The sequence below is a fragment of the Rhea americana genome, unplaced genomic scaffold (assembly GCF_003343005.1).
Source record: "Rhea americana isolate MKP2758 unplaced genomic scaffold, rheAme1 scaffold_11, whole genome shotgun sequence".
Lineage (NCBI taxonomy): Eukaryota > Metazoa > Chordata > Aves > Rheiformes > Rheidae > Rhea > Rhea americana.
In genome coordinates this window covers 7,186,161-7,202,275 of record NW_028185150.1, presented here as the reverse complement: position 1 = coordinate 7,202,275, position 16,115 = coordinate 7,186,161, and the positions used below count along the sequence as shown (strand labels likewise).

General features: G+C 38.9%; 1 protein-coding gene across 1 annotated transcript in view; it reads left to right on the top strand.

Moving 5' to 3' along the window:
• PCSK5 (proprotein convertase subtilisin/kexin type 5) overlaps nucleotides 1-16,115 on the top strand; it is a 248,905-nt gene that overhangs the window by 148,933 nt on the left and 83,857 nt on the right. The window contains exons 11-12 of the mRNA XM_085313604.1: nucleotides 12,446-12,563; nucleotides 13,619-13,807. Of these exons, the coding sequence (XP_085169730.1) occupies nucleotides 12,446-12,563; nucleotides 13,619-13,807 (307 nt within the window). The remainder of the gene's footprint in view (nucleotides 1-12,445; nucleotides 12,564-13,618; nucleotides 13,808-16,115) is intronic.

The window sequence follows — 16,115 nt, the reverse complement described above, 5'->3', positions numbered from 1 at the left end:
AAAGATTAATTCATGAAAAGCACTTGAGCCAATCAGTGATTTACCAAAGCAAAGGCAGCTGTTTGTTTTGTTTTCTGGCAAATAAGCAGCTTTCATTAAAAGTATATCAACAGAGTAAGACCAGGAATGGGCAAGAATTTTTTCTTGTTAGTTTTTTTAGTTATTGTTTCATTGTCAGCCAGTAGTTTCTGGCTGTTTTCTGTATCTTTACATAGGAACTTGCTGTCTGGTACTCTCAAAGACAAAGCCTTAAATACTTACTTTTTGGTCTAGTCAGTGGTACATAAAACTTTCCACTAGTCAAGAGGTACGTTATGCTCAACTTCACTTCAAAATCAGAGTTTTTTTTTTTTTTTGTAATTAAATATGGAGAATAATATGGAGAAAAACTACAGAACATCTCTCCTCTTTTTGTGAAGATACCAGAACTGTTACTCTCTGTCTGCTATGGCAGATCAGTATGCAACAGCTCTTTGTTCTGCCAGTCCTTTGGTCAGCGATAGAGCTTTCCCCTGCATTCGTAAAAAGCCTTCATGTCAACTAGTTTCTACAGCAGATGAAACCAAATGAAGTACTGCAGTTTTAAGAACAAAGATCAAATCATCTGAACAATTCTTTGTATGTAACTGAGGCTCCGCATACTGTCAAGGAAAGTTCTCTGGGGAAACAGACCGCTGGGAGGGAAGGGATACCATTAATTTGCATTTTGATTTTCGAGAACATACTTTGCTCTTCCTGGCTCCGAAGTATAGATAATAACACCTAAGACAGTGAAATAAAATGTCTATGAAAGATAAAAAGAAATCAAAAATAGCACTTCCTTTCCATGTCAGGCCATTTCTAGGCCCAGTGGAGGTAATCTTCCTACAGAAACTGAGAGTGATGTGGCTTGTAAGGGACTAACAAATAATAACAAATAATAGACTAACAAAGCTAGATCTCATCCATTTAGATTAGACAAAGTATCACATGGCTACAGTAGGAGAGCTGTTTTAATGTTTCATCTTCAGCTTAATGTTTAATGGCCTGTGAATATAATTGTTTTATCAAAGTGTTTAATAGAACTGATGATTACTGTTGTTGTAAGCAGAGCATTACCAATTCTGGGAAAGATGAAGAAATGAGAGTATCTCTGTTCCTATGATTGGTCAGATTAAATTGCTGTAAGGCAATCTGTAGCCAGGCACAAATGCAGAGACTATTTTGAGAATCTGCACAGCTACATATACATTTCAGAGAAGATAAGTAAGCTAAACCATGCTGCATATTTTAAATAATGTTTTTAAATTTTATTACGAAATCATTGCTAGAAGCTGGAGTAAGACTCTTGAAAATGATAAACACTCTAGAAAATGAGCTGTCAGCCAAAGCTATACATACATCATAACACCTTTCAAATTCCAATCTTAGGGTTTCATTGGCACTAAGAGCCAATATCAAGTCCTACCCACCCCTGCAGCCCATAGACATGGTGCATGGCTGTGGACTTTGAGCCTGGCCGTTGGAAGAACCCGTTTATGGGTAATTGGTTACCTGTCAGMAGTCACATGAAACTACATTGGTCTTTCTTTTGTAAGAGGTGAGCAAACTGTATCCTGTGCCAGCTAGACTTAAAATATTTTTGTGACTGAAAAATGAAGCTGGTATTTTCAGGAAAACAAATTTGAGTGCTGTCAGTGTCTTCCAGGTTCAACCTACTGAGAAACATAAGCAAAAACAAACTTGAGTCTCATGGGTGACTTGTTTCTCTTGCTCTCTCCATATTCTGTTGATTCCAGACAGCATTTTCTCACCAGTAATACCCCTAATGCCACGTCCCCTGGCCACCTGCTGTCAACAGGCCATTGCATTCTCTGCCAGACCATGACACAGGGCTATTTCTGTGGCTTCACACCTGCTTGATAATCCTGTTGAAACAGATTTTGCTTCCAAATATGCTAATTCTTGCAAAAGGCTGCAGCCTCGGTAGTGTCATACTCTCATCTACTTATGTAATAATACATCAGGAGAATCCAGGTTCTAGAGTCCTGTTCACCAGACAGTAAGTCTCAGGCTTTTAAGATTATGGGAATTGCATTTATCAAGATATAAATACATAAAATGTCATTTCCAAATGTGAGCCCCACAGACCAGAATCTTGCATCTGCAGCTAAGAGCAACGATCTGGAAAAAAGAAATACATTTTTGGAAAGACGTTCTAGACATACTTTACATTGCATGTGACCATGTCTTCAACCTATATGAATTTAAAGTCTTAAAGAGATGTTGGCATCACTTACATAGCTCAGCATTCATCTTGTATAAGCTGGATTGATGTTTCATCTGAAGACTKCTCACATCGTAGCCCTTGATTGGAAGATCTTTGAGCACAGAGCAGCATTCAGTTTAGCACCAGGAAAGCAAGGAAGCAAACTGGCTAAAATTAATAGCAAGTCTAACAGTGAGCAGAAATGTCACTATSTCCCTCCCCAGCACTGAGAGAATACGTGTGGTAGGAAAAGGTATGTATCCCCAGGAATCTCACAACCATGGTTAATTATCATAGGACTCACAAGGTCAATACCATCACCTTTATCATTGCTTATTGCAGAGATCATTGCTATAATTAGAGAAAATACAGGAGGTGGGATTTGGAAATGAAGATAGTTGAGGACAAGGGACGTAAACATGTATTTTTTTAGCAGAAAGTGTAAAGTGATTGCAGCTTTTTATTTCCTGGTCATTGCAGCCTTTCTGGATGGTTCTTGTTTCCTTTCCCAGCTGGCAGCTGTGAATAATGTTTCATAATAAAGTATTAAAATTGCATTAGGAATTCTTCAGTGTTTCATATATTAAACCCATACAAATTGCCTAGTATCTGAACTCTGCTAGCCTTGAGCGAGACCTGAAAAATCTCCTTGGGATTTGGGGAAGGTAGATGGAAAATATATTGGATTCTGCAGTCTAAATCATTGTTGTTGGGGTTATTTTTCTTTTCCCTAGCACAAAATGATATCTACCCAACTTTGCTTTTGGTTGAAAGACACATCAAATGAGAAATATCTGTATAGTTCCAGAGATGGAGATGTACAAAGGAGAAGAGGGAATGGCTCAGAGAAGCCAGAGAGGTATCTCATTACTTCTCCCAGGCTCAAACTCTTCATTGTCAGAGTGTCTCGTTATTCATCAGCTCTGCAGCACTGTTCCCTACTCACTCTAAAAAAGCAAGGAATGGAGTTGTGAATTTAAAATGGAGTCTAAGGAGAAACTTCATACTTATGCTCAGATACCTAAAGAGAAATAGACTGATATTTTGTGCCACAGTTTATTGCTTTCCTACAGTCATGTATTGTAAGCCTAATTCACACATTTTTTTTCCAGTATGTACAGTATTTTACAATGCAAATTAAGTGATTCTAAAACAGTAGACAAAGGCTAAATTCAGGTTACATTTCTATTATAACAGTGCTGAGAATCACCATTAATTTATGATCAGAACGGTAGACAAAGAATTGAAGAAGATAGTGCCTTGGCTGAACCACTGGCAGATTTGTGTCTGTCTGTCCTAGATGGAAAGCTGTGCACAGTTGCTATATTCTGCAATTCYTAGTTTTCCCAGACATTACCGGGTGGACTGGCAACATACTAGTACACAAACCACGTGAATGATAATCTTTGATATTTTTATTTTAACAAGCCCAGCTTAGACATTTTGCTAAAGTCTGCAAGAAAGTATGGGAGGGAAGGGGGTGAGGATGAGGGAGAGTGGAGAAACAGTCTTCCGCTGTGAACTCATAACCTCAGAATTTACCACTTAATGTGAAATGTAGATTTCCAGTTCAAGGTGTTAAGCAAAGAAATACCAGGATCACGGAAATGAAAAGTGAAAGATAAACTGTTCTGCAGTATAAAATAGTTCTGCAAAACAGAATGCTTTATATAGAGAGAAATACCCCATTTAAGAAGAAAAGCTTTAAAAGTTATAATGCAGTGGCATGACCTTTATCTTCTAACTGACGGCGTAATGCACTTGTGAGAAATGCTATGGGCAAATACTTAGACACTCCTATATACATCCATAGCAAATGCCTCATGAATGTTTGTGCAGGGGGTAATTGTGTCTTTTTAAACCACCAGCATTTGCTTTTGGGAACACGAAAGTTTTTTGTTGCTGTTGCATTGTTCTAATGCAGTAATTACAACATTGACTTTTTTATGTTGTTGTTGTTATAAGAACGTGTCTGCTTAGCAGGGCTGAAATTCAGGCCAGTTTGGAGGCAGTTCACCCCATCTACTATGCAGTATTTTAGGCATTTTGAGTGTCTTAGTAGTACCTACAGCATCTAGGAAGCTTCACTTTCTGTTTAATAAATGGGAATGATAAATGCCTCCATAGGACAATTCAGAGCAGTTAGATGCCTGAAGATGTGTAGAACTGTATTGCTACTTCCCTCTGGAAAAATCAACTCATGCAGAACCGTAGGAGTGGATGCAGAAATTCGTCCATAAGGTCTATCACCAGTGTTACTTGTCCAACCATCTGTGTGATCCTGGCCAATTGTTGAGCTTCRTTTTGCCTCAGGTTACTGATTCGTATCTATGATATAGCATTACTGRGATATGTGAAGCCTATTTAGTTAATTAGTATTTCCTGTCCTTTGGGCAGGGATTGCTGTAATTTTGATTCTAAAAATTACTGTCATTAGAATTAAATTATTTGCAAAACACTTAATTACAACTGTGGCCATATTTGTGTATATACTTCCTCTGCTGAAATCTGTTGCAGCTCTGTAGTCATCAGAAATTAACTTGAGTGTGAATATCCCTCCAGAGCATCGGCAGCTCTGAACAGACACAGCCATTGTGCAAGACGGAGCAAGAAGGATGTTCAGTACTGTGTATCTGATACACCTGACAGCACAGAAATGGTATCTTTGTGTCTCCTGCTAACGATCTGTCAGCGTCTCCTCTTACAGTTCCTTAACTCATCTGTCATCATCTGCTCTGGGATGAAACCTAGCAGACAGGAGCTTGCCAAAAGGTGTTTTTATCATTTGATAGAATAAAATGACTAGTGCATTTGGCTGCTTCTAAGTTATTGGGAAATCCTAAATGCACCTCTGAGGGTAAATTTGCTCCTAAAAAAGAAAAATTTGCTCCTAAAAAGGAAATTAGTACATTTTTATTAAAAGTCTATGGTGCAGTTACCAAATGACTTGTTCTGATTAGAGAAAAATGCAAACTGTGATGTTTTGCAATGAATCTTTGTGCTTTTTGGTAAAATACAGCATAAAGTTACTATCAATTAGTTTAACTATAGCTTCCATTATGGTGGATGAGCCTTCGCCAACTTTATTTCACCAAATTTTAATCCCCTTTTAAATACACGTAATCCTTGGATTTATTCCATTCACATAAACTGGCTCATTTTAAGTGACATAAATGAATGTGTTTAGTAGTCTTTATGATTTACAGCCAAATCCCATTGCAGAAACACAAGAGAAGCAGCAGCTTGTCTGTCTTCACAATCACCAGCAAGTGGTAGTCAGGTTTTCAGTTTCTATCACAATCTTGCTCCTTCAGCAGCAGAGGTAGCTCAGTCATCTGAGGCTTTTTTAGCAAAGCACACCGATGCTTTCAGTGGTGCTGATGGAAATGTACCTGCATGTAGGGCACATTAGATCCTATGCGCTCTGAGGACTATATTAACCTGGTTTGCATGTATGCAATCTAGCTTTGCAGCTAAACTGGGTGCCGATAACAGACTTGCTGTGGGAAGTGGGGGACTTGGCGTGGCCATGCTGAGTACGCACAGGTGTTCAGAGGTGACCACGGACCATGGGTGGATGAATCCCAAGACTAACGAGCTCTACCATGGCGCTGTTAACCCTTCTTACAGAGGAGAGTATTTGGGTRGGACTTGCTGTCATTACTAGCTCAGTCTGATTCTGACAACTCTAAAGAACCTTTTGCTCTTAGTCAACCAATATCTCTCTCTACTTAAGCAGCATATGTGTTTTAAGCTCCTGAAAAAAAGATCATTATTGCCAGGATGAAAATGCAAATGTAATCTTTATTTTCATTTCCTGTATCTTAACGTGATGGGTTTTAGATATTTTTACATGGATACAGAGTCTTCCATAGAAGGTGATGCAATGTCAGCACTGCATGCAGAAATGATTCACAACCTACACCAGCTGATGGATGTGTAGTTGCTGTTAGCTGACCCAGCAGTGTTCCTTGGATATCTGTATTTTATTTTCAAGGAATAGGAGCTTTTAGTTAGACAGGAATGCTACAAAATCCAGAGAGATGATTTTTTGGGGCAGATACTTTGTCTGGTAAATCCATGTTACTATCATACTGGAGAAATTATTGTACTGACCCAAGTATTGGTAATTGACCTAAACACAGCTGGAAGTCTCGTAAAAACAATGTTTAAAGTGTTTTGTTAGCACATTTCTGGAAATAGAATTCCCTCAGTTTCTTATTGTGAACCTTTGTAATAGCCACTTTTATAACAGATTTATTGGGCAACTTTCTGTCCCTTAAGTCATTCTCTGGTGCAATGTAAGAGTAAGATCACATTTTTTTCCGTCCCTACTGAGTCTTCAGAGATACTTGGAACTATGTGGGGAGGGAGGACTGAGTTTGTTGTATGCTTTGACTTTGAATAGAAAAATTCGTGCTTTAGTTCTGTCCAAAAATATAAAAATCATATATTGCTCTTAATCTAAAAAACATGAGGGAGTTAGCTTTACAATAAAGAATAAAAAAGAAAGTTCTTGCACGTTATTGGCTTCTACTGCAGTTACATGTTTCAGAAATCGCATCCCCTTGTCATAGATAACTGGTCACAGGTTGGCACAAAACAGGGGAGTTTGGGATTAAGGATATGGCTGAATCAAGATAAAGTGTCATTACAGCTCAAAGTTCTCTTAGTGAAAAAATTACAAAGCAAAATGAAAATAGTCTAAGCAGTGTGTCATTGTAACATTATTCCTTTTTTTGTCCTTTAATTTTCTTTAAACAATTGGAGTTCCTATTTGTAATTAGAAGCGTTTTGATATACCATGTAAATGACAAAAAGTAATACAGAGTTAGAGCTCTGTATTTGCAAATGAACTGTCAAATGTAAAAGAAATATTGGTGTGGGGTGGATTGAAGTAGTTGCAGGATAGAAATCATTGAGTCTTAAGATTTTTTCTTTTTAAGATATTTGAAATCCTTCAAATAAAACTGAAATAAGTATTGACTATAGTTGTATAAGAAGAAATACTGAAATTCCTTTTGAGAAGGACAGGGAAGCAAACAGAGTAGAAGGAAAAGCTTTTCACTGCTGTTAAAAGACAGATATTTTGGAGTCTTTGTTGGCAAGTACACAGTTGCCAGCACATTGTATGACATCAGCATACAAAATCCAGGATTTGAAACATAGTCAAACTGAGCAATAAAGAGTACTGTATTCATTCCATAATCAGGTGTAAAAAAAGGTCCTATTTGCTGTGACCATAGTACTAGGTACATTTACACATTACCTCCTCTCCCTGATAACTGTGTGTAGTGCTAATACATTTGTGGAAACAAGCTTAGACTCAAATACTTAACAGAGTGATATATTTTAAGTCCTTTGGTGCAGTTGACTATGTAACCATTAAAAACTTCCCAGAGAAATACCTTCCTTTCTCTCCACACGCACACACACACACATATACAGACAAAATTGAGTTATAGAATAGAATAACAGAAGATCAATCCAAAAATCCAAAGAAAAATTGTTAGTTGCATGTCTTCCAGTCTTGCTAAGCAGCATATTAGAGAACCAAAATATAAGGGGCATTTCAGACTCTTATTTTGTAGCTCTCATTTTGGATTAGAGTGGAGCAAAATCCTAAAATAACATAAATGGACAGCCATACCAATTTGCATAGCAAACAGCTGAATCTAGTTTAGCACAATTGTGTATTCCTGATATGAAACACTGAAATTATCATAGTTTGTCTCTCCTACTGCTTTAGTATTTGTTACGTGCAGACAAAATTGTAACAGATACCAGGCAATATTTGTATTTCCAGTGCAGCTTTTAGGGTACAGAAAGTGAAACACCCCAGAATATGGGAGGGAAGAGAATTGCCTGCAGTGTTTTTTGTCAGATGAGCATAGCAAGGGAAGTTTAGCATTTAAGTATTGATGAGGCATCCTGATGGCAGGAAATGAAAACTGCAGCATAACAAAGTGAGTTTAGCTGCACTGGGGCACTGGGAATGCCGTGTTTTCAGCATTTGGGCCCAGTTTTTCTGGAATCTGCATGTTTTGGTGTTATGATTATCAATACTAGCAGTTTGTATTTCCCTTCATCAAGTCAAGTGGGATATATATTCCATCTTTAGATTTGCTGGTAGCTTTACATCCTGTTTGTGTATAAATAAGAAAATTACTGAATTTTCAATATGAGTTTCAGACAAAAGCAAAGGGATTAAAAGAAAAGCTGGGGAAGTCCATACAGCAGCTGAGAAGGCCTTGATTTCATGATGGGCTTATAGAGGAACTGCTCTAGGGATAGATAGACTTTGGCCTCTAGAAATGTTATTTTCTGTAATGATAAGAAGAGTAAAGGGATCAGCTACAACTCAGTATTTACCTTGCATTACAGGAGGCAAGCTTTTCTCTAGAGCTTGTCCTTTGTCTGTAAACCTCTGCATCTGCCTGCAACTTTGCAGAAATAGGAGTGGGTCAGTTCATATTGCTGCTTGGGCAGAGGGAGGATTTAAGGGTGGTTCTGCCCACAGATGCTGTGAGCCGCAGGAGGTTGCTATTTGCAGCCCTTCAGCTCAGCAACAGCAACAGGCTGTCCCTTAGCCCTCAGCTTATGTTGCAGCAATATTAGGTTCTCCTCAATCCCTGAAAGGGTGTCCAACACCCCCTCAAACATGCTCAGGGATTTCTAGTGGTGGAGCACAGAGCTAGTTCAGAGCGGTGGTAATGCAGAGACCTGTGCAAGCAGGGTTCTGGGGGTCCTGGAGCATTTTGCACTTTGCAGTTGCCTTATGTCACTCTGCAAATCATTAGTATCTTTCAAATATTGCTTTTCTGTTTGTTTTAGCAGAAGTGAGCTCAGTACCAGTAGCATACAAATGAGTGGCAGTTCTAGATATTCACTGGAAGATACTTTTGGCCAGTATGTGCGCTGCTGAGATCTTTTCTTCCATTCAGCATAGAGCCCACAGCAGAACAAATAGATGAAGGGGCACAATTTGAAGGCAGTAGGAGACAAAATCTGTTTTCTTCTCTGAGATGCAGGGTAGCAACTATTGTTAACTCAGTAATGGTTTCTCAAATTGCTGTTATTTAGTCTTTGAAAATGATGGGCCTGTCTCTGTACCTGCAGCTGCTAGCCACCCCACTGGATCAAGGGCTTTGAAGTGCAAACACTGCAGACAGCCAAATGTCAGCTGTCTGGAGGTTTTCCACGTGGAAAGCTTTAGGAGCACCCCTGAGTGGTAGGATGTTTTGATTTGAGTGGGAATGCCTTTCAAGGGAAAAATGTACTTATTTTTCAAGTGTTTAAAAAAAAAAGAAAGCAGGTGCAGAACGTCTTACTCCCACCTCTGCTCTCCATGTAAGAGAGTTTAAGCATTAAATGTCATAGTTGTCACAGACAATTAACATGACCCCATAACTTGGGGTTGTAAACTTTTCTTCTACATGAGAACTGAATACATCTCTCTTTTCAAAGTGGTTTGGGAGGTAGGAATGGTAGAAAGTTCACTCTGTAGACATTATTCTTTGTATTTTTTAATGTACATATCAAAGCAGGAATTTTCTAGTGTCAAGTTGTTTAAAAGACATTTAGGTTTCACTGAGAGCCATACTGCCTACCTTGATAGAATTGGCAGAAGCTTTTCTGCCCTTATTTCTTCGTGAGTGAAGGTGAACTAGAGAGACATTTGGTTCTACTTCCAGCTCAAAGGATGGATTGAACACATAACATCTTACAGTGGATATGCAGAGCACTAAGCCATCCATTTTCCATGGGTTAGCTCTACAGATTTTTCCATTCATGCAAATTTAATCCTTCATTGTTAAAAAATAATTCTATACCTAGTGACTGTTACTGATGATGGAAGTTTATGCTGTCATTCCTCCCGCTGTTCTTTACAGCAGACACAATGATTATTAACAAAAGTTTTAAATGCCAGAGCTCTGGTTGCAGTGTAAGACTAGATGGATGACTGCAAGTAAACATGTTCTGATCAGAAGATGCTGTTTTTGCAGGATGACATGGGAGCTTCCTATCACAAGGGCCCACTTTACAGAATGAAGAGTTTCTCTATCTAAGCCCTCCTTGCTCTTCGTCTGCCTGCCCCCGTCCACATAGAACTCTCTTTCTCTGTCCTTTTTATTTTATTTATTTATTTATTTATTTGTAGAATACATTAAAGAGGATCCGGAAGTCTGAAGGAGGGCTGAATTTAATTATATACGCTAGTCCTTTTGTTTTTTTTTTCCGAATACAGTACCTGCCTCATTTGGCCTGAGAGCTGTTTTCTCCAAATGAACGTTTCCATGTTATGTGCACTTGAATTTGGGGCTGAAGCGGAAGAAGATGGGAAGAAACCTAGTCCATTACACAGTCATTATGCCTTGCAGGATTTTCCGTTGAAGTGCCCTCATGAGTTGGCAGTTTTAGACAGTGTTAGATATTGCCATACTTGGAAGATAGGCTCCTTAAGCACTGATTATTTTTATGCTTTGAAATGTTACTTCTTTGTCAAGGCTAGGGTTTTTTTGGATGGAATCCTCTGAATTCTGGTTTGACAATGAATAGAGGCTGCTTTCACAAACCCTCTGCAAAGTGCAGTTGGAGAGACTTACACCATGCCTTATTGTATTACCGATTAAAATAGCATTAATGTTTTTCTGAGGGTTTTCTGGTAGCAACCTCTATGATAGCTAGTTAAACTGATTTACTGATAAAGTGTTATATGTGTTCTAAACTCCTCCCTCCAGAGCTTTTTCCTTTCATCTTTCCCCTTAGGATTTTAGCGAGGGCATAGACTTGTCACAATAAAACCACATGGCTAACAGCTCTTTCTAGTTCATCAACATCCATTTGCAAGTTTCTGTTTTGATTGGAACAGCCACCAAAAACACACAGTTAATTTGCAGATCAGTAAGTGAAACTTTGAGTCTGTTTTTAAGGTTGCTTATTACTAATCCCTTTACAAACTACACATTTCATATTAATCTTTAAGCGGAAATTCAAAGCCGTTATCCTTTTACCCTTTGTGAGCTACTGAAATGCTTGAGACAACTTACGTACTCTTGAAGTTATCAGAAAGTTAGATAACATTGCGACAAATCTGTTGAAGATATCTAATGTTGATTGCATATTATATATTCAGAAGTTCAGTCTTTCCTTCACATGTATCCTAGGAAAGGTGATGCTTTAAAACCTTCTAGAACTTCTTCGAGCAGAAGACATTTAGGTATGAAGTTAAATTATGAGTAAGGTGACAGCTCACTGCCCATAGCGTGGCAGACAAGTAGGGGTAAGTAAGGTATCCATAGTTATAATATCCAGCAGTGAGTGGTAAAGGGATGCTGACCTCCAGGAGTGGCTGCTCAGTAGCACTGCCTGTGCAATGCCAGCAGGAGGTAATACTGGAGGTCACTAGGCACACAGCTGAACAAGGTCCCACTGTCCAGCCGAGACACGGCTCTCTCCATGCCACCATCAGCATCCTTCATCTGCAGATGTGCAAAGGAAATAGAGAAAACAGTCTTTCCAACACATTTTCTGCGTAAAAAACAGAGTACCTTAAAAGCCTTAGATGTCAAAAGCTGTGGTTTTTCTCTCTTCTCATGCAGACACATTTAGGGAGATGTAGGATCTAGCTGGCTGCCTGGTTAGTGAGAAACATACTGCATATAAGAGTAGGAAAGTATCCACATGCTGCTTACACTCATGGAAGTGAAAACAGTACAGCAGTTATAAATCACACAGTCTGCTCCTTCATAAGTCCAGTGATTCAGTTGCCTTCAATATTGGTGTGTGTATTTGTGTGTGTGTGTGTGTGTGTGTGTGTATTATTTGAATAATAAATAATTATTCAGTGATGCTTCATACCTTCCAGCATTGTGCTATATAAGAGGAGTAGACTGAATTAAGGCAAGCAGACAAAAGGCAACCAGAAGCAACTATGCGCCCCGCAGTTCTGCTCCACCCTCCTCATGGTAAAGCAGTGTTATCCATGCTGGTCATCAGCTGCTTCTGTAATAATACAATGAACAGATTCAGTGAACAAATTAGATACAGTCTTTATTGTTTGTGGCAAGGAGATTTTTGAGCCAGAGAAACTAAGTAGAAAGAAGCAATTGTCATTAGGATGAGACTCTAGCATTACTTTATGACAGAAGGCAAATTTTATGCTATAACGGCAACCATTGTGTTTGTACATTGCAGTGAGCCACCTCTATGGATTTGGACTGATGGATGCTGAAGCAATGGTGATAGAAGCAGAAAAGTGGACAACAGTCCCTCCACAGCATGTGTGTGTGGAGAACACGGATCGGCAAATCAAGTAATACTCGCTGCCAAAACTCTTGCTGGCATAAACTTTTGGAAAGAAATTGGGTACAATTTACCCCTCCCTTGCATTGTGTTTAATTTTAAAAGCTACACTGGGGATCACTCACCTTCAGAGATGTCAGGTCATTGGTCTGTAAAGACTGTTTCCCATATTCTTGGAAAAAAACCCTAATTTAAAGAATACCCCAAAACTTGCAGGCGTGAAATAAGTCAGGCTGGATATTGATTGGTAGRGGTGATGCATAGAGGAACAAGAATTTCTAGTTGAGTGCACTGCAGTCAACTTGTAAGATGAGTACAAACTCCAGTGTCTTTTCCTTAAAATCTTACTTTGTATTATCTCCCTACTGACCATCTCAGAAAGGTCTCYAGCTCAGAGGCTAAGACTAAATGACCTTCTGTATGCTCAAGTAGGGTCTCCATAGACCAGGTGTCAGAGTAAAATTCAGCATGCACGTTCTGTGCGTATCAGTCATAAGGCACATTTCCAAAGCCTTAAAACCACTGAGGAACATTTTTATTTAATAGATATACTTGAAAGGCTACAGTCTGCAAGAAGGCTGTGCCARTTTAAACGAGCTGAGTCAAATACTGTTTGTCCACTATTTGCAACAGTTAGTGTGTAATACTTGCTATTACTTAAGCAAGGTCTATGGATATGCCAGGCATTTCCTGGAACTTAATGACCAGCTGTGATCCCATGACAATCCCAACAATTCTCAGTTAGCCACTAATCCACAAAAAATGATCTGCCCCAAAGGCTTATTGCTATAACAGTTTTTCACTGTCCTCTTTTACCATGTGTATATGTCAGTAGAGCCCTTAATTGAAAGCCAGATAATTGACAGTGACTGCAGTAAAGTAATTACCCTATGGTGATAGTTTCAGCTAGGAAATAAATGCTAAAACTAAGGATTATAGGCTGCTGACTTCTCAGAAGTAATTGTACAACAGTGACATTCACAATTAAGCAAAAGTGATTTGGTTGTCTTATTTTACAGGACAAGCAAAAAAAGTTGATGTTGCTTTTATATGCTTGTATTATAGAACAATACGACCTGACAGCGTTGTCCGTTCAATTTACAAAGCCACTGGCTGCTCAGATAACCCCAACCACCACGTGATCTACTTGGAGCATGTGGTTGTGCGTGTCACTATTACTCACCCTCGACGTGGAGACTTGGCAATTTACCTAACCTCTCCTTCAGGAACTAGGTCACAGCTATTGGCCAACAGGTATAGTATGACAGTGCAACTTCACAGTCCGGTCAATGTGGAAAGCCTGCACTGACATTACAGCATCAGCAAAGAGTAGTCCCATCATTACAATAGGTTCACTGCAGACAGAGGGTCCAAATTATTTTTCTGAGAGAGATGGGGAAAATGGAACAAAGGAACTGAAAGRTAATCATCTCTATCAGGAAAAGAATAAGCTGTGGAAGGTCATCAGCTTCAAAACTGAGATGTCAGTTTTAGTCAGTTTTGATAGTCTTCTGTGGCTCACCAATTATTAGAAGGCTGGGAAGTACAAAGAAAATAATGTCAGGCTGAGTATCACAGAAGGAAACTGAAGCTTAATGGAAATGTGTTTCTTCATACTACTGGTACTTATTTTTCATTCCCCTCCTCTCTAATGCCTTTGTCCACTAGTAATAAAAATCAGACGGAATAGTAATCCTCTATAATTACTTTCTTTAAGCTTTCTGAATATAGGAATGATTCCTGATGTCACTGATTTCCTGATCCTTTTTTTTTTCCATTTTGTATTGAAATAGTATGTTCAGGCCATGAAAGACTCACAATAGARGAGTGCTGAAAAGTTGCAGTGCTGAAAAGAGAGCTCTTGAAAAAGTTTCATATGGCACTTTGAAATGAAAGGCTCCATCTACAAACTGCCTATTAATTTTTTTTTAAGTCATCAATCTCCTGCATCCCGCGTATCTGTGATAAATAGTTGGTGTAGGATGTTGTCAGGCCCCTCTTAACATTAGTCACTAAGAAAGATCAGTCCTTTTTCCCATCTGCTATCACCTCTACATTATGTTCTTAGGGAAGCTGAGATCACATGGAGTTTCTTTTTTTTTTCCAAATTGGATTCAGACAAGCATCACTTTATCCAATGCATTTCAAACATTAATACAATTTTAGGCCTTAGAGATGAGGTATATCGTTAGCATTTGTCCTCAGCAAATTGAAAAACTGCCCAATGGTATTCCTATTTCCTTGGTGGAGTGTAAGAAATGTTTGAAGAAACCATCAGCAATCTTTCTTGGATATGTAATGCTAAATCAACAATCAAGATTTACAGTTGATGGGAGACTTTCTCAAACTCCATTCTAGTTCCAAATATGTAAATAGTTACAGAGATAAGCAGTGCTTCCATAGTTCTCCGGTTGGCTAGACAACTCTTCTTTCCTGCAGAGGACGTCGTACAATAAGAAATGTTTTTGCCATGGTGACTAGTAGGTTTAGATGATTGCAGTTCTGCTGGGCACTGAGTGGGCTTCCACCCAAAAGTTGACATTAGTTCAGTATGTCTCAGTGGCACRAAAAGCTACATGTGTCCTATCTATGTTGTGATGACTCTTCTGCCTTCCAGCTCAAGCCTTCACTAGTCTTCAAACTGTTTAATGAAGCAGGACTGGCCTGCCTGACCATCCACATTCCTCTAGCCAGACTTGGTGATACTAGCTGACTAGCCCTGGAGACTAGCATGCCTACCTACCCCCCGATGGTGGCAGGACCTGCCTCTCCTCTGAAGAAGAAGGTCCTGTTACAGAGACAGGGAGGGCTCAAATGTATTCCGTTGTGAGTTGTAAACTCACATTTTCATTAGAGATAAGGTTAATTTCAAAGAAAGGGAATATATTCTGAAAATATTCTTCAAGCCAGAGACATTAGCATCTTAAATACAGAGAAAGTTTTTCTGGAATTTTTGCCCTTTTAGGAGATAWCCTGTATTTCATTACCAGTGTCTTCAGTGCCTTGTAGATAAAACACATGTATGCACACATCTACCTACCTTCCTGCTGCACAGAACAAAGAACTTACCCAGTGCTAACCACAGGCAGACATCTACCCTCTAAACAGTTATGAATCAGGCTTTTGTTTTTCTCTCTGAAGGAATCCTTCTTTAGTTTTCTGTTCTGTTTTCATGCAGCAGCTCTTCCATGCTTCAAAATGAAGAAATCTAAAAGTCCTCCACTAGGTATCCAAACAAAACAAGCTCGTGTAAACCCAGTGGTCTTAACACAGCTAACTTCTGGCTCTAGCCTTTCATGTCATGTAGTTGACTCACAGCAAGTGGGAGATAAAGAGATTCCAGTATTCACAGTTCACCTCTGGTGATGACTGGWATGTGGAAAAGGTAGAAAGTTTAATTCAATCAGTCTCTTTGTAAGGCCTATTCCTTAAAAAGTAATTGTTTTCTGTGCCGGTGGTAGAGAGAAAAGTAAATGTAGCTATTAAAATATGAGATGTTCAGTTGCTTCTTACCATGTACTAGTAGAAGGATACCCAGAAAAATAAGAAACCTGAAATGTCT